Source organism: Malus domestica, chromosome 04 (assembly GCF_042453785.1).
Source record: "Malus domestica chromosome 04, GDT2T_hap1".
NCBI lineage: Eukaryota > Viridiplantae > Streptophyta > Magnoliopsida > Rosales > Rosaceae > Malus > Malus domestica.
Window position 1 is genome coordinate 24,830,979 of NC_091664.1, and position 26,478 is coordinate 24,857,456.

Here is a 26,478-nt window from a genome sequence, read left to right on the forward strand (position 1 = left end):
AGCATAATTTTGATAACTTTTTGTTGTTATTTTAATTTGTTTTTACTACAATAGGTGTTGAAAATTAAAAGATTGCAATCGTGATCGTGATAGAGTTCGAGGGTTGAAAGATAGAAATTGAAAATTCTAATAGTTATGCCTACATGATAGGGATTGCAAGATTGTAGGCATCTTAGTGTCAGCGTAATATTTTACCCTCGTAAACTGGTAAAACATGGACAAGAGTTGGTTGACGATACCTCGAAATTTTGAAGCGTATACAGCTGGAATTAATTTGTTTTTGGATCAAGCAGTTGCAAATGGTGTTGGTCCTGATAAGTTTAGATGTCTTTGCAAAAGATGTTGTAATCGATATACTTTTGTTAGGAACACTATTATTGAACATCTCATATTGTATGATATGGATAAAGATTATAAAAATGCTTGCTGGCGACATCATGGCGAGCAAAACATTGGAGAGCAAAATGTGGCAATTGGAGAAGAAGAAACAGGAGATGAGGTGATTGGTATGCATGACTTTCTTAATGATGTATTTGTCCAACCATTAACAGAAGAAGGTGTTGGGCCGTCTACTGAACCGTCTATTGGGGAAGGGCGTCCAGAAGAGGCGGAGACTTTTTTTAGGTTGCTTGAAGAGGCAGATCAAGATTTGTGGCCAGGGTGTAAGGAGTTTAAGAAATTAGAAGCAGTTGTAAGGCTGTATCAGATCAAGTGTTTAGCGGGAATGCCAGACGACATCTTCACAACTTTACTGGAGTTAATTAAAAGAATGTTGCCTGAAGGGGATTGTTTGCCTGAATCATGTTATAAGGCAAAAAAACTTATAAATGACTTGGGTCTGACGTATGTGAAAATTGATGCATGTCCCAATGATTGCATGATCTATTGGAAAGATACTTCGGATTTGACCGTGTGCTCGGTTTGTGGTGAATCAAGATATAAAGTTACCAACGCAGCGGATAGGTCGAGAAAAAAGATCGCAGCTAAGGTTATGTGGTATTTTCCTTTAAAACCAAGATTGCAACGATTTTTTATGTCGAAGCATACGGCTGAACATATGAGGTGGCATGCAATTGAATGTCCTAAAGATGAGTTTATGAGACATCCTTCAGATTCTCCAGCATGGAAGCATTTGGATAATTTATATCCGGATTTTGCGTCAGAAATTCGAAATGTTCGATTAGGGTTGGCCAGTGATGGATTTAATCCTTTTGGAAAAATGAGGAATGATCATAGCACATGGCCGGTGGTGCTTTCTGTTTACAATTTGCCGCCTTGGATGTGCATGAAGCAACCAAATTTGTTGTTGTCTCTTTTAATACCAGGACCGCGCAGTCCTGGTAAAGAGATTGATGTATACATGCGTCCACTGATTGACGAGTTGAATGAGTTGTGGGAGGTGGGCACTCCAACTTATGATGCGTATTCCAACCAAAGTTTTATGATGAAGGCTGTTGTCTTATGGACTATAAGTGATTTTCCGGCTTATGGAATGTTGTCAGGATGGAGTACACATGGCTATAAAGCATGTCCACATTGCATGCATGATAAAGAATCTATTTACTTGCCGGCGAGTCGTAAAATTTGTTATATGGGCCATCGACGGTTTCTTGAAGATAATCATAGGTTTCGAAGGCAAACCACAGCTTTTAATGGTCGTCGTGAGCATCGTAGTGCACCAAGGCAGTGGACTGGTTTACAATGTCTTGAAGAACTTTGTACATTGAGATTTACTTTTGGAAAACCAAAGAAAAATGCTTCAGTCGGGCAACGCAGAAAAAGAACTTCGAGCAGTACAAGTGGTAACAGTCAGTGGAAGAAGAAATCTATTTTTTATGAACTACCTTATTGGAGGCATCTGTTGATTAGACACAATCTTGATGTTATGCATATCGAGAAGAATATATGTGACAGTCTGGTGGGAACATTGCTAGGTATAGAAAAGTCTAAAGATGGATTGGCTGCACGTGCAGATCTTGAAGTCTTGAACATAAGACGCAGTCAACACCCACGTAGAGAAGGAAATAGAACATTTCTACCTCCAGCTTTGTTCACGTTGAAAAGAGAAGAAAAAACTGCGTTTTGCAATGTGTTGTCTACTATTCGGGTCCCCGATGGATATTCATCAAATTTATCGCGATGTGTGCACGTGAATGAACGAAAAATACATGGGTTCAAAAGTCATGATTGCCATGTTTTAATGCAGCAGTTACTCCCGCTTGCAATACGCCCGGTTTTGCCTAAAGCTGTTACTATGGTATTATTAGAGTTGAGTGCAATTTTCAGACAGTTGTGTAGTAAGAAGGAGTCTGAGGAAGGATTCAAGGAACTGAGTTCAAGAATTGCCTTGACATTATGTCAACTTGAAAAAATATTTCCTCCTGCATTTTTTGATATAATGGTGCACCTTCCAATTCACTTGGCAGATGAAGCAGCTCTTGCAGGGCCTGTTCCCTATAGATGGATGTATCCAATTGAACGGTAATTAATAATTTTTTATAAATTTTTTACAATTGTAGTCATAACTTTAATTTATAATTATTACAATTGTAGTCATAACTTTAATTTATAATTATAGGTATTTACAAACGTTGAAGCGCAATGTTCGTAATAAAGGTCGTCCTGAAGGTTCTATGGCTGAAGCAAATTTGGTGGATGAGTGCTTGTCCTTCTGTTCCATGTATCTTAGAGGTGTCGAGTCTCGTCGTAACCGTAGAGGCCGAAATGAAGATGGTATTGGACGTGGAGTGTCTGGTGGGTTATCAATTTTTGACTCCAAAGGATGTTATATGGGTTCAGGAGAACATGTGGAGCTCGATCTAAATACTCTTGATCAGTGCCATAGATATATTCTAAATAATTGTGATGAAGTGAACCCATTTAGAAGGTAATAACGTTTAATCACACGTTTTAATGTTTTATTGATTTTCTTAACTTTGAAAAATTAATTATCTAAATTTCGACATAATTGTGTAGCCAACATGAGGAATTCTTGAAAACTAAACATCGTCGAGAAAGGTTAACTATGCGCCAAATTAAGGAGCTAAGCAAGAAAGAATTTCCAGAATGGTTCAAGCAACATGTGAGTTGATATAACAATCACATTATTTATTTATTGTTTTGCATTTTAATTATAACATGTTATAGTTATTCTGTCAATTTTTATCTTCATACTTATTACAGATGAATTCAAGCTATCATGCTAATGACACGTTGATATCTGAAGACTTGCATTGGCTAGCTAATTATCCTAGTAGGGTTGTGAGTAGATATAAAAGTCACATTGTTCATGGGTTTAGATTTCGTATAAAATCTGTGGATGATAAGCATAAGAATCAAAATTGTGGTGTCTTTGTACCTGCAAATGTTCCTGGAGCAATTGGGCAAGTGAATTGTTATGGCAGAGTTGTTGATATGTTCGAGGTTAAATATTGTGGTCCTACTGAGGCGGAAGATAGGGGTCGAGCTGTGATGTTATTTAAGTGCGAATGGGTTAATAGTGAAAGTCCACGAGGAATGAAGACCGATCAATATGGATTTACTATGGTGAATTTCAATCAATTGGGATTTAAAGAGGATCCTTTCATACTAGCATCACAAGCATTACAAGCATTTTATGTGGAGGACACAATTGAAAAAGATTGGTACGTAGTTGTTCGAACTCAGCCGAGGGATTTGTTTGACGTACTAGAGGATAGTGATGCTATTGATGATTATGCCATACCGAATTTGGATGATCGAATTCTTGATAATGAAAATTTTCATACAAGGGTTGGCGTGGAAGAGACTCCTTTTCTTGAATCATTAGCGCTGCCTACCGAGTTCGTTAATCATGCCAATGTCGACGATGAGCTAACAGATGATGAAGGAGAATAAATATGTTAATTATTTTATGTATTAATTATCTTATCTTTCATTTCGTATGTTATGATATCTTATTATCAAAATTATATTTCTGTTTTTTTTTTATTAAGTATTAAATATAAGTTAAACCTTTTATTTTTAATATTGGGTTATAATTTTTTTTTTTTTTTTAGCTTGTTTCCTGTCGCTTTTAACCGACGTCGGTTTAATTAAAATATTTTGGGCGGCATTTTTCGCGGTTTTTTAATTCATTTGGCGTCGGTTTTAACCGACGCAATGAAAGCTTATTTCGACGCAATGTCATTTTAGCGTCGGTTTAAACCGACGCAAACTAAGATTATTTCGACGCAGACTGTCAGATTACGTCGGTTTGATCCGACGCAATATAAGCCTATTTCGACGCAATGTCAGTCTATTTCGACGCAAGTTAAAAACCTGTTGTGAATTATATGTATTAATGCGAAGAAAGGATGATTATTTATTCTTATTTAAAGTTCACGAAATTTTTTGAGCTGTTAATTACACTATTTTTCTTTTTATTTAACAATTTTATACTTCAAAAAACTTTAACAATTTTATACACTAGTGGATATCCCAAAATCTTGTGTTATACTTAATGAAAGTATGAATAAACTGTTTAAGAGTTAGTGAATGTATCGTTTTGATGGAATACGAACTCTACGAAACTAATTTCAACGATCGAACCGTCAAACATGTTTGTGTATACTTCGAGATCGCATACGCCCAAAATTAAAAAAAAAAAACTTTCTGAGACACAGTAACGGGAAAAACTTATTCGACGGTTATTAACGAAAAATCACGATGTAACGGTTATTTTAACTCCGATTTTGATGATTTTTTATATGTACACTCCTTCACCCTATATGAATACGGTGAATGAATGCGATCTTCAATTTGAAATATTTACACTAGTGGATATCCCAAAATCTTGTGTTATACTTAATGAAAGTATGAATAAACTGTTTAAGTGTTAGTGAATGTATCGTTTTGACGGAATACGAACTCTACGAAACTAATTTCAACGATCGAACCGTCAAACATGTTTGTGTATACTTCGAGATCGCATACGCCAAAAATTAAAAAAAAAAAACTTTCTGAGACACAGTAACGGGAAAAACTTATTCGACGGTTATTAACGAAAAATCACGATGTAACGGTTATTTTAACTCCGATTTTGATGATTTTTTATATGTACACTCCTTCACCCTATATGAATACGGTGAATGAATGCGATCTTCAATTTGAAATATTTACACTAGTGGATATCCCAAAATCTTGTGTTATACTTAATGAAAGTATGAATAAAGTGTTTAAGTGTTAGTGAATGTATCGTTTTGATGGAATACGAACTCTACGAAACTAATTTCAACGATCGAACCGTCAAACATGTTTGTGTATACTTCGAGATCGCATACGCCAAAAATTAAAAAAAAAAACTTTCTGAGACACAGTAACGGGAAAAACTTATTCGACGGTTATTAACGAAAAATCACGATGTAACGGTTATTTTAACTCCGATTTTGATGATTTTTTATATGTACACTCCTTCACCCTATATGAATACGGTGAATGAATGCGATCTTCAATTTGAAATATTTACACTAGTGGATATCCCAAAATCTTGTGTTATACTTAATGAAAGTATGAATAAACTGTTTAAGTGTTAGTGAATGTATCGTTTTGATGGAATACGAACTCTACGAAACTAATTTCAACGATCGAACCGTCAAACATGTTTGTGTATACTTCGAGATCGCATACGCCAAAAATTAAAAAAAAAAACTTTCTGAGACACAGTAACGGGAAAAACTTATTCGACGGTTATTAACGAAAAATCACGATGTAACGGTTATTTTAACTCCGATTTTGATGATTTTTTATATGTACACTCCTTCACCCTATATGAATACGGTGAATGAATGCGATCTTCAATTTGAAATATTTACACTAGTGGATATCCCAAAATCTTGTGTTATACTTAATGAAAGTATGAATAAACTGTTTAAGTGTTAGTGAATGTATCGTTTTAATACAACAAATTATTTGCATAAGAAAAATTCATTTTAAACGAATAATGATAAGTTAAGATAGAATATTTGTGGTGAATTTAGAATATTTATCATAATATTTTATGAACTAGTTGGTCAATTATTTACAATAAAAATCAAAATTTTAAGGATATTATAAACCGAACAATGTTTGATCAAAAGTTTCAAAATTATAGATGTTTGATTAAAACAATTCAAATATAAGCCATCAATATCAAAATGTTCCTAAAATTATATTTGTGTTTTTATTAAGCATTATGTATAAGTTAAATTTTATATATTAAAATATTATAAGAAATAACCTTTTTTTATTTTAACTATTTTTTTTTTCTCCTGCGTTTCCATTTTTTCTTTTTTAGTTAAACTCTTTTTTTATTTTTTTGTTGGGCGGGAATTTTCCCGGTTTTTTTGCACGGGGAAATGGATCGGAAGAATTGGACGTGCGAAAGAACCGAAGCATCGAAATAATAAATAGTTGCGTCGAAATAATAAGTAGTGGCGTCGGTTTTAATCGACGTAAATACTTATTATTTCGACACAACCACTTATTATTTCGACGCCTTGTATTATACGTCGGTTTAAACCGACGCAACCAGTTATTGTTTCGACGCAGGCATTTATTTCTATGCCTCGGTTCTTTCGCACGTCCAATTCCGAGGACACTGCAATTAATGTCTGTCAGAATAACGTCGGTTAAAACCGACGTCATTGTTCTCTATTTCGACGCTAGTTAGAAATGTCAGACTATAACGTCGGTTTTAAGCGACGCAATATGCCCATATTTCGAAGCCTCGGTCACATTCGCACGTCCAATTCCGAGGCCACTGCAATTACTGTCTGTCAGAATAACGTCGGTTCAAATCGACGCAATTAGCCTCTATTTCGACGCTATTTAAATCTGTCAGACCTAACGTCGTTTTGAAGCGACTCAATGTTACCCTATTTCGACGCTAGTCAAAAATGTTGCAGAGGTGGTGTCGCTTTGAAGCGACGTAATAGTTGCATATTTCGACGCTAATTTTTTTGGCATATTTAAGGTTCTACGACCTATTTCCGTCTCTCTCATTTCACTCCCCATTTCACTCCCTTCACTCCCCATTTCACTCCCTTCACTCCCTTCACTCCCTTCACTCATATTTCCGCACTTCTTCCTTTGGTTTTGCTATGGATAGTAGTTGTGATTCTCAACGTGATGAGGAACTTCATGTGGAAGGGGAGGAGGTCGAAGCTGGTTATTTTTCTACATTATTATTGGATTCGTTTTTTTTTTTTTTTTTTGTGTTTAATCTTCTATTATCCTTATAAACTGAAAGTTTACATCTGTTTCCAACTTTTTTGGTTTGTTTTAACTGTGGTTTTGTTATGAACAAGGAACTTCTCAACGGAGGCGAGGACCCTCAGTTCCCAAATGGACGAAACAGCTTTGTTCGTTTGATATGTCTGGAAAATGCGTTAGTGATAACTCTAGTGCATTTTCAAAATATGTGGCATCGGAGGTTAGAGACCACAGAATTCTCCCATTGGCGAAGCATTGGCGTAAGATTAAGGATGTAGATAAGGAAGCTTTTTGGAATAGAATTAAGGTATAGGTATTTATATTTTTATTAGAAAATGAAAGAATAATTCAATGATTGTTATAATATTTGACTTGGTTGATTTATTTTTTTTATTTTTTATTTTATGGATGTAGGGAAATATTGTTTTTGAAGATGCTGATATACCAAGATTGCCTTTGATCCGCTTTATGACGCTTAAGGTTGCTGAGCATGCACATAAGGAGTACAGAAATAAGTTAAAAAAAAAATATTATACCAACAGAGCTGCAGAGGAGCGTCCCCAGCCTCCTCCTGATGTGAATCCTACCCAGTGGGGTAATTTGTTGGCATACTGGAGTGGAGATAAAACAAAGGTAAACGATGTAGTTTATTTCGTTATAACTATAAATTTGTGTAATAATTTTTTTATTTTTATTTTCAGGAGGTTGCTGAAAAAAACAAGATTAATCGGCAAAAGAAAACAATGAACCATACTACTGGTACAAAATCTTTTGCAAGAAAGCGGCAAGAATATGTATGGATTGTACCATTTGAAGAAATGTTATTTTAAATATTCAATAGTTATAAATTTTAATTTTAACGAGGTTAGCCTAAAATTGTTTGTGTGAAATTTTATTTTTGGTAAAGCGGAAGAAACATGGGAAAGAAGCTGATCCTGTAACCTTTTTTCGTGAATGTCATACACGAAAAAATGAAGCTTGGATTGATGAAGAATCGGAGCGTACAGGGGTAATTTATTTTACTGTGTTGGTATTTCATTATTATTCAAATTTATTATCTATAGCTTATTGTTCTGTTTTACGATTGAATTTTTCTTTTTAAAAATTGTAATGCTAGGCAACAATGGAGAGCAATCTGCAAACTTTGATTCAGTCGGGGCAAGAGGATAATGAAGATCTTAGGACCCAAGTGTATGTTGACACAATGGGTCCTGAGAGGTATAATAGAGTCAGAGGATACGGTCATGGGGTGACTCCTGATATGGTTTCCTATGCATCTTCTTCGTCTTCTACATCAATTTCCTCCAAGAGGTCATCTAACAGTGCAATCGCATTGCTGATGACTCAAAATAATGAGTTGAAATTGAGGGACGAAAATAACAATAAACGGATTTCGGACCTAGAGAACAAGCAAAGTCAGTTGTTTGCGTGGCTTTTCCAAAGATTTCAGCCACAAGCACAACCACAACCACCGTTTAGCCCGGGAACCCAACAGTCAGGCCAGAGTCAGCCTCCTCCTCAACAGTCGGGTCAAAGTCAGCCGCCCCCTGCATATCCTTATGCTGGCTATAATCAGCAACCTCCGTATCCTATGTATCCGCTGCCTATGCAGCCCACGCCATACATGCAGCAGCCGCCTATGCCATACATGCAGCAGCCTCCCATGCCTTACATGCAGGAGCCGCCTTATCAAGTGCCAGTATATCGACCCGAGATGGCTGCGCCTTGTCCTGAATTTCCAGCTGGGGGGTTTGCTGAAATGCTTGCGGGTGTTGGATCTGATGTGGACTTGTCGAGGATGTTGGCATCAAATATAGGACCTCAAGGGCGAGAAGGATCTGTGCCACGTTCAGGCGCAGATTCGGTTCCGTAGTTTATTTGGTTCGCTTTTTTGTCGGTTAAATATGATACTTTAATCGTTCTATCTTTTTTGTTTTTTATGTTATGTTTGTAATGTCGGATTTAGTAGTTGTTATGACGGATGGGTTTTTGTATATTTTGACATTATTTTTATTGTTAATTATTTTCATTAATGTATGGACAATATTGTGTATGTTGGCAGACTTTTTTTTTAATTATTTTTATTAATGTTTTTTTTTTGACCTTGAAATTAATTAATATAATTATATAAAATTTTTCTGTTACAATGAATCGAAGAAGAATGCGATTTGTGTGTTTTTTTTATTATTATTAACAAAGGTGGTGTCGGTTAAGACCGTTATTCGGTTGCATATTTTATTTATTTAATTGTTATTTGGCGTCGGTTTATGGGATATTAAATTGATTTAATATTATTTCAGTGTCATTTAAAAGCGACAGTAGGAATTATATTTTACAATTAAATTGCTAATGAACGTTTTCTTAAAGCGACGTAACGTGTAAGTATGCGTCGCTTTAAACCGACGTTAGTTTAGTGTCGCTTTAAAGCGACGCTATGTAGTGTCGGTTTAAGCCACCAAACCGACGCTAAAGCCCTTTCGTGACGCTAGCAATAGTGTCGCTTTGAAAATGCGACATTACATTGTTTTATGTCGCATTTTTTCCAAAATTGCGACAGAAATCTGATTTCTTGTCGGTTTTGACTCCGACGGTGATAGCATATATTGTAGTAGTATGATTCAACATGTCAAATTTGTGGTTATTTACTTCTCCAACATTAGGATTTTTTTTCATATCTTTTAGGAAACAAATTTCTCTGCTCACACCTATGTTGCTTATTCAGCTCTGCATTTTGATCAATTGAATGAGGGATATCCTAAATGCTTCTTCTTGTAAATTCTTAGTTTTTTTAAGCCAAAAAAAGAAAGAAAGAAAGATTGGCATAAAACTTTAACACACTAATTAGTAGGAAAAACTGCATAATATCACCACAAACTTCTATGTTTGTGAACATAGACTAAATTTTTCCCTAATGACTATGTGGAGATTCACGTCTTGTGACAGTTTGGCACCTGCGTACAACTTCCTTGAATTTCATCTATTTTTTTGTGTCAAATAATGCTCACGTGAAATGCATGTGGCCCTTTTTAAGGTTGTTATTGTAATTCTACATGGATAAAAGATCCAATATTATTTAGTTTATCAACCTACATCCAAATTGGCACCAATGCGAATGTTTACGAGGTTGTTCTTGTTTGAGTGTGAGCATGATGAGATTCAGAGTTTAGATGCCAATTGTTTCCGAGTTCAATTTCACTAAGAATGTCTTATTAGAAGAGGAGTGCTAATCCTTATTGCTGCGAGGATTGTAATAGAACCTTAAACAGATGTCTTGTACTTTAAGGAAATATATTCAATTTCCTATATGAATTTAATAGGGAATCCTTATGTGGTTCAATAAGGATTGTATATCTATATATAGTGGTCTTTGCTCCATAGTACACGTTCTTTTCTAGACTAAAACATATTGTTCGCTTAAGCATTGAGATTTTGACAAATAAGAGAAGGATTACTGTGATTGTTTATGTGATTTTGCCATGGAAGAAAATGCTGATAATATCGGTGAAATATCGCCGATATTATCGGTTTTTCGCACAATGGATATTTAAATAGGTATCCGAATGGTTTTCGTCAAAATATCGCGATATTATAGATAATATCGCGATATTTTTTTGAACGGTGCAATCGGACTCCGAGCCGAACGTCGGAGAAGAACACTGGAGATGGTGTGCCTATTCCCGAGCCGATTTCGTCCCAAAAACCTTGCAAAAACACGATTTTTAACTTCAATTTCACATATAAACTTCAAATTTCACGCATGTAAGAGGTAATCAACGATTCAACATATGTGATGTCGGTTTAGGGTTTAGGGTTTCAATGGAATCTCACCTGTAAACTTGTTTTCTTCGAGTCGAAGATGAACCAGATGACTGAGCCAACTCCTTGCTCAGCGGCACACCGCCACAGACAACTGTGCCAACTCCGACTTCGCTAGAGCCACGATCAATGGTGGCGACACCCAGAAAGCTGGTTTCTGAAAAGGAAGAGGGATTCGAGATTGTCGGACTGAGGAGCAGAAGGATCGAGAGAGTGGGAGAAGGATCGAGAGACCTTGGGTCTCTGTGCGTGTGTGTGGGAGAAGGATCGAGAGAGTGGGAGATCTGTGTGTGTGTGGGAGAATGGTGAAAGGGGAAAAGAGAGCTCAGGCCTCAGAGAAGAAGAGAGAAGGATCGAGAATTCGAGAGAGAGAGAGAGACGTATGTGTGTGAGATCTGTGTGCGTGTGTGATGGCATGTCTGAGAGAGTGGGAGATCTGTGTGTGTGTGGGAGAATGGAGAAGGGGGAGAAGAGAGCTCAAGCGCCTCAGAGAAGAAGAGAGAAGGATCGAGAATGAGAGAGAGAGAGAGAGACGTATGCATGTGAGATCTGTGTGCGTGTGTGATGGCATGTCTGTGTGTGTGTGCCTATGTGATCTGACTCACCTAACTAATTGTTCAATCACTTTTTACAATTTCAGACAATTTTCTACATATTTTCTACACTCACAATGTTTGTCAGCTCGCTATATAATCAACTTGATAATGTTAAATCCATCATGCAATGCATTTCTTTCCAATTTTTTGTGATAAACTAATAGATAATTGACTAAATAAACATCCTGCAAAGTTTCAATAAAAATTTCCAAGTTTTTCTTACAATTTCCGTGGTTTCCATGTAATTTTTATCAATATCGATATTATCCCGATATTTCCATCGATATTTCCGTGTTTTCGTACTACCGATATTTTCGATATTACCGATATTTAAATCCTTGGATTTTGCTCATTCATGACTTCAACTAATGGGAGTTCTTCAAGTAAGTTTTCTATTTGTTTTTTGATTGACTATGGTTTATGACACTTGATTATCGAGAATGTCACATGATTATTTTTTTTTGGTAAAAATATAAATATAATTAGACGGATGCATAAAATTGACGCGTAAGTAAATAAATAATAGTAAATTTCTCTTGTCTAAGTGATAATTACGAGAACATAGAAAAATTTCAGATAATATTTGCACAATTTTCCCCGACTAACATTAGCTGTCTTCCTAATAAACAAAAATCGGAGAGAAAAGGAGAGAAAAATGGCATCCATGAAAGACAGGCAGGCCGACTTTAACGCCTATCCTCCTGTGTCCTAAAACACTACTAGGACATAATATTCTATCCATCTTATCGCTCTCAGACATTGCACAAATCACAACTCCACATATTATATTATTATTTTTAATCATCATGAGATGGTTTAATGGTTGATGATGAAATTTAAATTCATATTTTACACCACATGTCATAAATTTAATTTTTTTTATATTAATGAATTATACGATAATAGCAAAATAAAAAAAAATAACTTTATGAGTCTTTTCAACCTTAATATTTTAATTGCAATCATTCATTTTCGGATGTATCGTAGTAGGGAAGAAAAAAAATAATGAAAACAGCCAATAAACAGAGAGAAAGGAAAGGCGCATGTTTAGATGGACAAGACAAGAATAATAAGAAAGAGAGAGAGAGAAAGAGTGGCGGTTGCAACGGCCAGGCCAGGCCACCCTCCACCTCAACACATCTGGTTCCAAATTTTGCAAGTCAATGTGATCAATCATTCATTCCCTCCCCTTCCTTCCTTGCCACTTCTCTCTCTTCTTTCTCTTCCAAACACCCCAACTTTCTCTCCATTTTCTTTGGGAAAAAGAAAAAGAAAAAACCAAAAAAGGAAAAATACCCAGAAAAACCTGTGATTTGCCCACCTCGAATTCGCCTGCATCACCATCGTTTCCACCTCCAATTTTGTGTTTTTTTTTTCTGGGTGCCCAAACGGTGGTGCTTGCTGGGCAATGAGGTAGCTCCCAATTATCTATCTATTTCTTCAATTTTTTTTTATTAAATTAATTATATTTTGTTTGAATTTAGAGCTTTGAATTTTGAGGGTGATTTGGGAAAGTTGAAATTTGTTGCTACTTTGGAAGATGCAGCATAATATATTTACAACAATGCGTAGCTTGAAGATCATGGATGGGTGTAAGGGAACTCAAGTTTTCGCGCTTAATCCTTCCGGAGACACCGCCGCCGCCGGAAACGGCGGTGGTGCTGGGGGTGTGGGGGACAAGCTTCTTCACCATTTCCGGGTCAACTCTATTCGATCCAGATCGAGTCGGGGCAGTTTTCAGGCTCCGAACCCGACCGCCAACAATGTTTTGCTCGAGACTCTTCTTCCATATGGTCTTCCGGTGTCCGATCTACTCGAGCCCCAAATCGAACCTTCCCTCAAATCGGTCGATTTTGTCGAAACCCTAGCTGATGTGTACCGTAGGATTGAGATTTGCCCCCAATTCGAGAAGTGGAAGATGTATTTGGAGCAATGTGCGACATTTCGGGGTCTGTCGGATCCAAAACTGTTCCGGCGGAGCCTCAGGTCAGCGAGGCAACACGCGGTGGATGTGCACTCGAAGGTGGTGCTAGCGGCGTGGTTGAGGTATGAGAGGAGAGAGGATGAGCTTATTGGGTCGTCATCAATGGATTGTTGTGGTAGAAATGTTGAATGTCCGAAGGCTAGTTTGGTTTCCGGGTATGATCCCGAGTCTGTTTTTGAGTCTTGTATGTGTTCTAGGACGCTGCGGGGGGAGGAGGACGATGATGATCTTGTGATGGGGGATGAGGTATGTTCCACTTCCGAGGAGGATGGTGATATTTCATTTTGTATTGGAGATGCTGAGATTAGGTGTGTTAGATACAACATTGCCTCGCTTTCTAGGCCTTTCAATGCAATGTTGTATGGTAACTTCACGGAGACGCGAAGGGAGAAGATAAATTTCACACAGAATGGGATATCTGTGGAGGCAATGAGGGCAGTCGAGATTTTTAGCAGGATAAAAAGAGTAGATTCTTTTGAAGTGAGAACTGTTTTGGACCTGCTATCCTTTGCAAACAGGTTTTGTTGCGATGAGTTGAAGTCGGTGTGTGATTCTCATTTGGCATCTTTGGTTTGTGAACTGGAAGATGCAATGCTGCTGATTGACTATGGATTGGAGGAGACTGCTCATCTTCTAGTGGCAGCTTGTTTGCAGGTGTTTTTGAGGGAGCTACCGAGTTCATTGCATAATCCTCATATGATGAGATTATTTTGTACTTCAGAAGCTAGGCAAAGGTTGGCTATGTCTGGGCACTCTTCTTTTGTTTTGTATTATTTGTTGAGCCAGATTGCTATTGAGGAAGACATGAGATCGAACACAACAGTGATGCTTCTAGAGAGGCTGGCAGAGTGTGCCACCGAAATTTGGCAGAAGCAACTTGCATTTCACCTGTTAGGTGTTGTGATGCTTGAGAGGAAAGAATTTAAAGATGCTCAGTGGTGGTTTGAAGAAGCAGTAGAGGTTGGTCATATTTATTCCTTGGTGGGCATTGCGAGGGCCAAGTTCAAGCGTGGCCATAAGTATGCAGCTTACAAGCAAATGAACTCTCTCATTTCTGATTATACACCGGTTGGGTGGATGTATCAGGAGCGATCTCTGTATTGTATTGGAAAGGAAAAGATGATGGATTTGAGCACAGCAACTCACTTGGATCCAACTCTATCTTATCCATACAAGTATAGGGCTGTTTCTTTGTTGGAGGAGAACCAGTTTGAAGCAGCTATCACAGAGATTAATAAGATAATTAGTTTCAAGGTCTCTCCTGATTGTCTTGAATTGCGGGCTTGGTTTTCAATTGCCCTTGAAGATTTTGAAGGAGCTCTCAGAGATGTCCGGGCACTCTTGACTTTGGACCCAAATTACATGATGTTTCATGGGAAAATGCATGGTGACCATCTGGTAGAGCTGCTCCACCCTCTTGTTCAACAGTGGAGTCAGGCTGATTGTTGGATGCAACTGTATGATCGATGGTCCTCTGTTGATGATATTGGTTCTCTAGCTGTTGTACATCATATGTTGGCAAATGACCCTGGGAAGAGCCTTCTACACTTTAGGCAGTCTCTCCTTCTGTTGCGGTAAGTAGGAGAAAGCGGTACATTACTATACCAACTAGCCTATCTATAATTTGCTTGTGCATTTAATGAACTGCCTTTGTTCAAATCAGTAGTATTGTTTTTGTTTGAAGGGCGTAATCCAGAACATAACATCTTAAGTTCTTGACACGTAGAATTCGTCACTTTCAGCTCATTGGAATTGTATGTGCCTGACTGACTTATATTGCATGTTGGGCAGAACTCTAAACCTCGTTTGCTCCTAAGACGTATTATAGAGAAGGATGACACTCCACTTAGTCCAATTTCTATTGCTTTTTTGATGTCATTGGTTGTTATATTAGTCTGTTTTAGTAGCATCTCTGATGTTCCTGAAAATCGTAGGTTAAATTGTCAAAAGGCTGCTATGCATAGTCTTCGGTTGGCTCGGAATCATTCTAGTTCTGAGCATGAGCGGCTTGTCTATGAAGGATGGATCTTGTATGACACTGGCCATCGTGAAGAAGCATTGGCAAAGGCAGAGGAGTCCATTGCTATCCAGAGATCATTTGAAGCATTTTTCCTTAAAGCATATGCTTTAGCAGACTCAAGTCTTGATTCTGAGTCTTCAACATACGTGATCCAGCTTCTAGAGGAAGCGCTTAGATGCCCTTCGGATGGTCTTAGAAAAGGACAAGTAAGTGTCATCCTTGGAAAAAAAAAATTCAATCTTGGTATCTAAACTTTCAAATTTATTCAGATTGGTATGTTATCATGCAGGCTCTAAATAATTTAGGAAGCGTCTATGTAGACTCTGATAAGCTGGATCTTGCTGCCGACTGCTATACAAATGCACTCAACATTAAGCATACGAGAGCACATCAGGGTCTAGCACGAGTATATCATCTTAAAAATCAACGCAAGGCTGCATATGATGAGATGACAAAGCTGATAGAGAAGGCTCGAAACAATGCATCAGCTTATGAAAAACGTTCAGAATACTGTGACCGCGATATGGCAAAGAGTGATCTAAGTATGGCAACACAACTAGATCCCCTGAGGACATATCCGTACAGATATAGGGCAGCAGGTATGTTGTGACTATGGTTCTTGTTTGTTTGGTGCATGCCACTTAAAGTGGAAGTTATTGTTTATGGATAAATCTTAGTGCTCAGAGATGAAATCCGTACTGTATCCATGGCGTTTATCATACTATTTAAATATACAGAGATGCCTGTCATTATATCCTTGGGCCTTAACTTAGTGTAGATATCCTATATGCCGATTGAATCACTTAGAAACTAGTATGTACTTATATAGGTATTCAAGCAGAAGGGGCTAGTGGTCCATTCTGCTCGTTGGAGCTTCAATTGCTATGAATTTGTCAGTTTAGAGGGCTTTATTGTTCTGTAGTAGGATTTGAATTGAACACTAATAGTTTATTTAGAAATCTGCATGCTGATGTATTTGCCAACTTGAAACTTGTTATTAACTTACCAAACTTACTATAAAAGAAGGATGTCGATGGTTTAATAAATAATAAACTAGAGGAAAAAAAAAAAACCTGACAACTGTAAGTTCTATAAAAAACACTTAAAAGAGCTCAATTGAGAAAAATAAAACCTCGTCTATCCACTTGTGACGTTCTTATGGATTCTTAGTTATGGAATTTCTTTGGTGCCGTTCTCCTTTTACAAAGGCAGCTGGGATTTTTGGTCTTTCTAAAGTTTTCGGTGAATAGTTTTTCTCTGAAGTGTATTGTTAACAAGGGCTTCTGAGTGAAACCTCGATAAAAGAAAAGAAGGGAAAAATAAAACCTATGAAACATTTTTTTATTTTCGGTTGGAAGGACCTAGGTTGTGTTCTGTTATATGCTTCATATGATTATGTTATCAAAGCTGTACAGTGTTAAAGCATGAATTTTTCTGAAAGAATGTATTTGTGAGTGTGTTTGAAAAAACTGTGAATTACTAACATGGGAATTATGGCCCTACAGTTTTGATGGATGACCACAAAGAAGGAGAAGCCATTGAAGAGCTAACAAAGGCCATAACTTTCAAGCCAGACCTGCAGCTGCTACATCTTCGAGCAGCATTCCACGAGTCAATGGGTGACTTTGTCTCCACGGTGCGAGACTGTGAAGCAGCCCTGTGTCTTGATCCCAACCATGCTGACACTCATGACCTCTATGCTAAAGCACGGGAACGTGTCAATGAACAACAGAAGTGAGAAAACCATAGAGAGATTATTCTTTACCGTCTGGGGGGGCAATCATGCTGCTGCTACCTGATTGGTTTAACATGGGAATGGCCAGCAATTGTCAGCATAGGCGATCCATTGGATTTTGTCTTTGGAAACGTACAATTGTAGATTCCCATGGCCTTCAAAAAGGGTACGAAAAGCGGAAGTAAGGAGAGAATTTGGATTCATAAAGGAGGAGAGTAGAGAGGAGCAAGATAGCATGTAAATATATCAACTGTTTATTGATTGGATCAACTTATTGAGTAGAGCAGAGACCTGCTGCTGCTGCTGTCTGATATACTACTCCAGCAAAGACGGGAGCAGAAGTAACCGAAGGCAAAAAAGTATCTTGTACATGATCATGTAAGCTTGTGATGTGTGTCTGTCCAATTTAGATGTGTCTACCCTTTGTTTTTGCCAAGTGGTTTGGGATGTGTTGTAATCTTGTCGTTCTGTTCTCTCATTTGTTGTATCAGCTTCACGGGTTTCATTAAGAACCGGCACAAAATTGATTTATTTCTAAAGAGGCTTATTGGTACCAAATTCAGAGCCAGTTCTGCATCTTCCTCTTCCCCTGACACTCTTTCCGCACTAACTTTTCTCTTAGTTTTTCGGGAAATACAGAGAGTTGGAATTGGTTACAAACTTTTAATCAAAGAATCAGATGGACGCTTAAGACGTGACTGAGAGTTCATTTGTTTAAGAATTTGTAACGGTTGTATTTGTGCGTATTCCCGATTTCTTAAGCGATTGACTTGAAACCAAACATCCCTACATGGACCTATGCTAACCACTATACATCGATGATCCCTCCAATTAAATCAAGGGGTCCCTTCCAAATTTCATACAGAAGGGTCTTTCTATCTGATCACCTGTGACCATTTTAAAGTGAAAATTACTGCTAAACGGACTGCATGAGATGTCCATAACTTTCCAACTGTCCTGCAATTATTTTCATTCAACTGCCTCTTACCATTTCCTTCCTTATCACTCACCTAAAGCTTTCAGCTCACTCCAAAATGTCCTAGGATGCTGAACTTCAATGCACCACTCCTCTCAACCCGCCGCCTTGGAAACTCCGGCGGTGAAGATTTACAAGGTGCATCGCTGCCAGCGAGCGAGCGGATTCCGTTTTCCTGGGAACGAGTCCCTGGCAAGCCCAAGGACTCGAATGCGGGTGACGATATCCAGCCTGGGGACACTCCTCGCCCAAAGCTTCCCCCAGGCTGGTGGCACCGGCCTCTTGACAAGGACAACGAGTGTGATCATGAACTCGATGATGGATGTGAGGGCGACATTGATGACGATGATGATCTACGTGACCTTGAGGATGATATCTACGATGTTGATTACAGCAACGAGGCCTTCTCGGATGCCATAGATGTGTTCTCACTCTCAGAGGCAATAGACATTGTGGAAAAGAAAGCACAGAGAGAACAAGAAACAGATCACAGCTTGAAGTTGAAGCTTGCAGAAGAATCAAGGGACGAGATGAATCAAAACTGTCCGAATTTCATAATCGAGCGGTTTCTTCCGGACGCAACTGCATTGGCTGCACCTTCTGCTCTGAAGCTAAACGTGTCACAGATGAGTTCAAGCAAGAGACTCTGCTACCCGTGGAATTATCCCGAGCCGGCGGAGGCCTGTGTTTCGAGAACGGTGTGCAGGCAGTCGTACTCGTCGCCCAAGGGTTGTGGCTTGCAAGGTTTCTTCCCTTGGCGGATGAAGCATAAGCTCTGTCGAGCGAAAAGCCCTGTCGATGCACAAGCTCAATGCAGTGTAAAACACAAGAAAAATAGATCATGAGCTTCATATTCATAGTACTTGATGTATAGTATAGATATGAAATTAGTTTCCTCCTTTGTTTTTTACTTTTTACTGCGGTTATTTCTCTCTGTCAAAAAGTTTTACATAGATTCTACCTATTGGGTTTGATGCTATGGATGGATTGGAGCTTACCAATATCAAATTTGCTTAGAACTTTAAGTTGGGAAGAAATTGAGAGTCGTCACATGTCAAAAGGATAAAAAAGATTGACTTTTAAAATGGAACAACTTTTTTTTTATTTTTTTTATACGGTATTATAGTCTGGTTTGAGTGCACTCACACTTGCCCCACACACATCTTAAGGTTATCGAATTACCAACGTTGCAATGACACTAGGGCAATTTTTATTGTTAATGAATTTCCAAAGTTTAGACAAAGCGTGTTTTTCTTAAGGTCATTAAATTATCAACGTCTCAATGACACTAATGCAATGTTCATGGTCATCAGATTTCATAAGTGCATATATGTGCAGCTATAGTAATTCAATAACACGTTGTACGCGTTATTGGATTACATTGTCTTTACCACGATTTTTAATTATTTCCTAAAATACATTTTCATTCAAATTCATAAATATATTCAGAGTTTGGTAATTTTCAAATTTACTTGAAAAAAAAATGTTTTTGTGATATTTCTGAACTCACATGTAGGAGACTTTCAAATCCTAGGGTTTTCAAAGGCGGTGGACCCGGGTAGCTCGGGCAGGCAGTAGACCCCTGCCCGCTGGTTCTTATTTCAGAAATTTTAGGTGACCACTCCCTCCCGCTTCTTCCACCCATTCGAAATATATACAACGATTTATATATATCGCCGATTAATTCATCTTCCTCCTCCCTCTCTCTCTCCTCTCTGTGCTTTGCCTTCTCACGACGCAAACGTACAGAGTTAACCCGAAGTCCTCCTCGCTTCTCGCGCTACTTGTTTGTCGAGTAGGGTTTTAGAGCTGCTAGCCGCTGCTGCTACCGAATCGGCTTCTACTCGTGGTAATTTCTCGTTCTTCTAATCTCAATCTGTGGATTTCGGTTTACGTTTGTGCTGATAGATCTGATGATTTTGTTTATTTCTACTTGTTTTGGTCCCATGGGTTTTGAAATTGGTTCCAGTATTTGTTAGGGTTTTGATCTAGTCCGACGCGATTTCGTTTGGTTTTGGTCCTCAAGATCTTAATTTTCGTTTGGTTTTGGTGCTCAAGATCTTAATTTTTGTTGCTTGTTGGTTTTAATCGCACAGTGCATGTCAGGGATTGCGGGGGATTGGGATTTTGAGGGTTTAAGCTCTTTGGGAGACATCCTGTTTTAGTTGAAGTACACGTTTTGTGCTCTGTACCAAAAAAGTACACGTTTATGGATTGTATGGTTGAAGAACAGGTTGATGGTTTTGGTTGTCATGCTGCTGTTTCTCTCTACAGTTGCCTTGGTGTTTGATCATTCCTTTTGCAGTTTCGTGCAATGTGTCTATGCTCTAGCGATTTAACGAGTTTTTAGTAGATTTATTAATTTGTTACATTTATACTTTAGCTTGTGACATACTGTATAGTGTATAGCCTTACGAAATCATTGGTTTTAATGAAATTATTGTTTTATGTTTATGTATGCTTATATAGCTTTGCTGTTCTTTTGTAGTAGGAGCGAAATGGCTATGGAGATTACTCAGTTTCTATTGGCAGCTCAATCAGCTGATGCGAGAGTTCGTACCGAAGCAGAGGCTAATCTCAGGCAATTTCAAGAGCAAAACCTTCCTGCTTTTCTTCTATCGTTGTCCGTTGAGCTTGCAAACAATGAGAAACCCACTGAATCCCGTACGTTGGCTGGTCTTGTGCTTAAGAATTCATTAGATGCCAAAGATGCTGGTACAAAAGAACTTCTTACTCGACAATGGATGGCTATTGATATTTCTATTATATCCCAAATCAAGGACTTGCTCTTAAGGACACTTGGGTCACCTGTCCTGGAGGCAAGACACACATCTGCCCAAGTTATTGCAAAAGTTGCTTCTATTGATATTCCCAGAAAACAATGGCCCGACCTTATTGGGTCTTTGCTCAACAATATGACTCAGCGAGATAACCCAGCTGGTTTGAAGCAGTCAACTTTGGAAGCACTTGGTTATGTATGTGAGGAGATATCTCATCAAGATCTTGAGCAAGGCGAGGTGAACAATGTTCTTACTGCTGTAGTCCAAGGAATGAACCTTGCTGAAAATAGCCCGGAAGTTCGTCTGGCTGCAACAAGGGCTTTATATAATGCCCTGGAGTTTGCACAAACCAACTTTGACACTCAGATGGAACGAGATTTCATTATGAAGATGGTCTGCGAGACGGCCTTGTCTAAGGAGGTACAAATTAGGCAGGCTGCTTTTGAGTGTCTTGCTTCAATTGCCTCCAGATATTATGAGGTGCTTGAGCCTTACATGCAGGCTCTCTTTGAGCTTACATCAAATGCTATAAAAGGGGATGAAGAGGCAGTTGCCCTTCAAGCAATTGAGTTTTGGAGCTCCATTTGTGATGAAGAAATAGAGCTTCAAGAATTTGAGATCTCTGACACTGGGGACTCGGGGCCTCATTCAAAATTTATAGAAAAGGCTCTGGCGTCTTTAGTTCCATTGTTGCTAGAAACTTTGCTGAAACAGGAAGAAGATCTAGACCAAGATGACAACATTTGGAATATTGCAATGGCAGGTGGGACATGCCTACAACTTATTTCCATGACTGTTGGAGATGCCATTCTGCCCCTTGTGATGCCATTTGTGGAGGCTAACATAGTGAAGCCAGATTGGCACTGTCGTGAGGCAGCTACATTTGCATTTGGCTCAGTACTTGAAGGCCCAAGCACTGAGAAGCTCTCTGTTTTGGTTCATTCAGGTTTGGATTTCCTGCTTAGGTTAATGAAAGATGAAAACAACCATGTCAAAGACACTACTGCCTGGACTCTCAGTCGTATATTTGAGTTTTTGCATAGTCCTGGTAGTACTGTGATTTCTTCTGCTACCCTTCCAAGGGTGGTGGAAATATTGGTGGAAGGCACTAAGGATGCTCCAAATGTTGCAGAGAAGGTCTGTTGGGCCATCTATCACCTTTCTCAGGGGTATGAGGAAACCTGCTCCTCTCTATTTACTCCATATGTCCCAGGCATCATTGAATGTCTTCTTTCCACTGCTAGTCGTGCAGATGGTGATGATTCTAGGTTAAGGTCTTCTGCTTATGAATCGTTGAATGCCGTTGTGAGGTGTTCTAATCTTAAAGAAACATCACAAATTATAGCACAGCTACTTGTTGTTATTATGAATAAGTTGGGCCAGACTTTAGAACTTTCGTCAGATGACAAGGAAAAGCAAGGAGACTTGCAAGCTTCTTTTTGTGGTGTTCTACAGGTTATTATTCAGAAGCTTACCAGTGATGATGGAACTAAGCGTTTTATATTGGAAGCCGCTGATCAGATAATGGTTCTGTTTCTTAGAGTGTTTGCTTGCCGTAGTTCCACAGTACATGAGGAAGCAATGCTTGCTATAGGTGCACTGGCTTATGCAACTGGAACTGAGTTTGAAAAGTACCTTCCAGAATTGTACAAGTATTTGGAGATGGGGTTGCAGAATTTTGAGGAGTTTCAAGTATGTGCTATCACAGTTGGGGTGGTTGGTGACATTTTTCGTGCATTGGATGAGAAGGCATTACCATACTGTGACGGGATTATGAGCCACCTGATGAAGGACTTGTCTAGCGAATCGCTTCACCGGTCTGTCAAGCCTCCCATATTCTCTGTCTTTGGCGACATAGGTCTCGCAATTGGAGTACATTTTGAGAAGTATGTCCCTTATGCAGTGCAGATGATGCAGGGAGCTTCAGAGCTTTGTGCTCGGATGGACACTAGTGATGAGGAGTTAATGGAATATGGAAACCAGTTAAAGTGTAGCATCTTTGAAGCTTATTCTGGTATACTTCAGGGCTTTAAGGATTCTAAGCCTGAGGTCATGTTGCCATATGCCCAACATCTCCTGCAGTTTATAGAATTGGTTTTAAGGGATGTAAACAGGTATCGTCTCTATCTCTCTCTCTCCCTGTCATATGTGTGTGTGTGTGTAACCTAAAATGTCTTTCCGGTTTGTAATCTGACTCGTTCCTTGTTTATAGGGATGCCAATGTCACAAAAGCTACAGTTGCTGCGCTGGGTGACCTTGTTGATGTACTTGGCCTAACCATCAAGCCACTGTTCGGAGATTTTGCATTCTTTGAGGGAATTTTGCAAGAGTGTCTTCAGTTCGACGATAAAAGTCTCAGGGAAACAACGGCTTGGGCTTATGCTATTATGAGGCGCATCATGGATCAATGAGAAGTGACTGGTCGGTATTCGTTGAGGTCTAAGGATAGGTGTCACGGAAGTTAAAAAGTTATTCAGATCATGTAACCCTTTTTTATTTTGCATTATGGACACAAGTCTGTAGTTTTCGTTTTTGGTTCTTAGAACATCGTCACTTTATTGAGGCTACAGGAAAGGTGTCCTTTCTTATGTTTCGGAACTCTGTTAAGTGCAATACATCCACCGATCAGTGGTTTGAGTTATGTTCTCAATCAGTTTTTCTCATGCTTTACTGGTACGGACTTTTTGTTTTCGAGAAAAAAAGAGAGTTACGATAATCTTTGATATAGATTAAGAATAAAAGACTTGCAGTATGAAACAAATGTTACAATGTTGACTTGATAAGAATGGGAGCAAGAAAGAAATTATAATGGAAAGTACATTGGCGCTACCATCTGCCGGTGTTCATGGAACTGCAAGAGATCCCGCCCAAGGACGATGAAGGATACGATGCCATCGTATCAACCGAAAAAACCTGCATAAATCTTGCGTTCAATTCACTGTTCTGACGCGAATCAAGGAGGTTCCAGTTTTCGACTTCAGGAGGCTGATCCTCCTCATTGAGATATCGAACCACTTGTCTCATGGTAGGCCTAGCTTCTGGTTTGTAGTGAGTGCAAAGCAAACCTAGTTCCAGCACCAACTTCATCTCTTTAACATCGAAATTCGAGTCCAAGTTCGGATCAACTGTATCGAGTATGTGATCCATTTCATGATTCTCCATCACCCAATCCGCCAATATGAACTCGCCTGAGCCGATAGGTCTCTGCCCACAAGCCACTTCAAGGAGTAGAACTCCATATGCAAACACATCGGAGCATGTGGAGGCCTTCCCTGTGCGAGCCAATTCTGGTGCAATATACCCAATTGTGCCAACCACGCCAGTAGTGTGTGATATTTCTCCATGATCATACAGCCTGGCAAGGCCGAAGTCGCTTAGCCTCGGGTTCATTTCTGCATCTATTAACACATTGCTCGACTTCACATCGCGATGAATCACCACTTGCTCCCATTCCTCATGCAGGTACAAGAGCCCTGTTGCAATGCCTTTGAGGATGTTGAACCTTTGTGCCCAGCTCAGCACAAAGTTGTTTTTGGACCCAAAAATGAGCGAGTCTAGGCTTCCATATGGGATGTAATCGTAGACTATGAGGAGATCGCTCTTCTTCTTGCACCAGCCCTGGAGATGGACCAAGTTCTTATGCCTCAACTTTCCCAAGCTCTCAATTTCCGAAGCGAATTCCCTCATTCCTTGGATCGAATTTTGGGTGATCTTCTTAACCGCGATTTCACATCCACTAGAAGGTAAGACACCCTTGTAAACTTCACCAAAACCGCCGGCTCCAATCACACCGGAGGCCTTGAAACCCTTTGTTGCTGCATAAAGATCCTTGTACTTGAACCTGTGAGGACAATCCAGCTCCCAATCCTCAAGACTCTCAAACTCATGCATTCCTTTGTACAAGGTGAAGAACAACAAAACTCCCAACAGCACGCAAACCACAACCGATAAGGCAATTATAAGAGCCTTGATTTCGGGTCTGTAAGAGGATGAACCTTTCTCTTTTGGCGGTTTAGGAAGTTCCGAAACATTGATTGGTCTCGGTATTCCATCCACCGCGAAACTCCACGCTAATATGTAATGAGAGCTCGCCTGTTCTCCGGTGGATGCAGAGAAGCCGGCGTACATAGTCTCTTGAAGAGTAGTAGATAAATTGATAGGGTGCGACAATAGTGGTCTCTCAGGTTTCTCCACATGTATGGGAGATATTGTGACATTCAGCATTTGAGTTTTGCCATCGTAGTCTATCCAAGCTTGGATGAGTTCACCGCTTTCCAAGTTTACTTCTTCTTTGTGTGCTCCTTTGACAGAGTAAGCAGCTGGTTCAGAAGCTACAGAGTACACACTGTTGTTGTTTATACCAACATGATTTCCTGCAGTGTTGGAGTTCTCTTTAAACCCATTCACCGTGTCGAATTCCACAGAAAGGATGTGGTTTGAGGTGTTACTGTCAGTTGTGGAGTTGAAAATCCCAAAGAAATGCCCGGGTTCCGCCCCAGGGAATTTTGGAGAGGGAGAGAGTGTGAAGGCTAGGCCAAAGCCTCCGTGGCCGGAACTAGGGGAGACAATTGCAAAAACAAAATGTGTGCTGAAGGAAGAAGCATTAGGGTATGAAGAAGAGTTTTTATCAAAAAAGTTTATTGGTTTGGGATAGAATGCATGGCCTATAATATTATGTGATGCGTTTGTGAGCCTGAGCATGCCGGAGGGCTTGAATATAGTCGCCCCCTCTCGGATTAGGTCGCTTGCCTCACTTCCATTGAATCCGTTGAACAAAAACTCAACTCCGCAAGCCGGTGAAAACATGGCAAAGAAGAGGAGGAAGGCTAAAGAAATTGGTAAAGCCATTAGGGTTTTAGAAATTGCAGAAGCAAGTCCAAGACCTTTATGTAGCTTGAGAATAAGGTGAAGGACTTAGAAATGGTCAATGTCTAGAGCATATGCGTGTAGAGAAAGACCCTCCTACTATGTGGAGTCGTTTAATTTAGATGATGTGGTTCTCAAGATGAATACTAAGATAGTACGCAACTTAAGAAGGAACTCATAGTTTTCCTTGAATAATATTGCCTTGAATTAATTGTCAAAGTCATATGTTAACTGCTCATTTTTCCGCGTTGGGAGAGTTGTGATAGTAACAGGCTACAAGACTTAACTAGAAGGTATTGATCAAAGGCAATTGGCATGTAATTGCCACCATTGACTTGCTCAGCCCTTTAGCAATTGACCTCTTATTGTTAAGGAAGAAAAGGACGTGAGTGCTTATCAGCATATTGAGTGGCTACAGATCGTTGCGCCGTCCACTTTTTGGCGTAAACTGACTGTTGTTGTAATTTACAGTCTTTGACGCTTGATAAGGGGACTG

General features: G+C 39.1%; 7 protein-coding genes across 10 annotated transcripts; 6 read left to right on the forward strand and 1 right to left on the reverse strand.

Moving 5' to 3' along the window:
• Positions 1-214: 214 nt before the first annotated feature.
• On the forward strand, positions 215-2,891 carry LOC139195068 (uncharacterized). Its single transcript, XM_070820257.1, has 2 exons — positions 215-2,481; positions 2,579-2,891. The coding sequence occupies exons 1-2, from the start codon at positions 215-217 to the stop codon at positions 2,889-2,891; spliced, it is 2,580 nt and encodes an 859-aa protein (XP_070676358.1).
• An 89-nt stretch (positions 2,892-2,980) lies between these two features.
• On the forward strand, positions 2,981-3,952 carry LOC103435145 (uncharacterized). Its single transcript, XM_070820683.1, has 2 exons — positions 2,981-3,082; positions 3,184-3,952. Exons 1-2 carry the CDS (start codon positions 3,026-3,028, stop codon positions 3,874-3,876), a joined length of 750 nt encoding a protein of 249 aa, XP_070676784.1. The 5' UTR covers positions 2,981-3,025; the 3' UTR covers positions 3,877-3,952.
• Positions 3,953-7,097: 3,145 nt separating this feature from the next.
• On the forward strand, positions 7,098-9,082 carry LOC139195069 (uncharacterized). The gene is made up of 6 exons (XM_070820258.1): positions 7,098-7,164; positions 7,305-7,516; positions 7,624-7,842; positions 7,911-8,003; positions 8,117-8,218; positions 8,327-9,082. The coding sequence occupies exons 1-6, from the start codon at positions 7,098-7,100 to the stop codon at positions 9,080-9,082; spliced, it is 1,449 nt and encodes a 482-aa protein (XP_070676359.1).
• Positions 9,083-12,606: 3,524 nt separating this feature from the next.
• LOC103433679 (ethylene-overproduction protein 1-like) lies at positions 12,607-17,918 on the forward strand. 3 transcript variants are annotated; one of them, XM_008371945.4, is made up of 5 exons: positions 12,607-13,034; positions 13,162-15,179; positions 15,540-15,831; positions 15,915-16,224; positions 17,131-17,918. In XM_008371945.4, the coding sequence occupies exons 1-5, from the start codon at positions 12,627-12,629 to the stop codon at positions 17,361-17,363; spliced, it is 3,261 nt and encodes a 1,086-aa protein (XP_008370167.4). In that variant the 5' UTR covers positions 12,607-12,626; the 3' UTR covers positions 17,364-17,918. The 3 variants fall into 3 exon arrangements, with proteins under 3 accessions (XP_008370167.4, XP_008370168.4, XP_070676785.1); XM_008371946.4 differs by having other exon boundaries at positions 13,168-15,179; XM_070820684.1 differs by lacking the exon at positions 12,607-13,034 and having other exon boundaries at positions 13,147-15,179.
• Positions 17,919-18,404: 486 nt separating this feature from the next.
• On the forward strand, positions 18,405-19,181 carry LOC103434010 (uncharacterized). The gene has a single exon (XM_008372322.3). It carries the CDS (start codon positions 18,405-18,407, stop codon positions 19,179-19,181), a length of 777 nt encoding a protein of 258 aa, XP_008370544.3.
• A 705-nt stretch (positions 19,182-19,886) lies between these two features.
• Positions 19,887-23,766, forward strand: LOC103433680 (importin subunit beta-1-like). 2 transcript variants are annotated; one of them, XM_008371948.4, is made up of 3 exons: positions 19,887-20,185; positions 20,825-23,230; positions 23,329-23,766. In XM_008371948.4, exons 2-3 carry the CDS (start codon positions 20,835-20,837, stop codon positions 23,525-23,527), a joined length of 2,595 nt encoding a protein of 864 aa, XP_008370170.3. In that variant the 5' UTR covers positions 19,887-20,185; positions 20,825-20,834; the 3' UTR covers positions 23,528-23,766. The 2 variants fall into 2 exon arrangements, with proteins under 2 accessions (XP_008370170.3, XP_008370171.3); XM_008371949.4 differs by having other exon boundaries at positions 19,949-20,185; positions 20,828-23,230.
• Positions 23,767-23,823: 57 nt separating this feature from the next.
• Positions 23,824-26,175, reverse strand: LOC103433681 (lectin-domain containing receptor kinase VI.3-like). Its single transcript, XM_008371951.4, has one exon. The coding sequence runs from the start codon at positions 25,962-25,964 to the stop codon at positions 23,943-23,945; it is 2,022 nt and encodes a 673-aa protein (XP_008370173.2). The 5' UTR covers positions 25,965-26,175; the 3' UTR covers positions 23,824-23,942.
• Between the last annotated feature and the right edge of the window lie 303 nt (positions 26,176-26,478).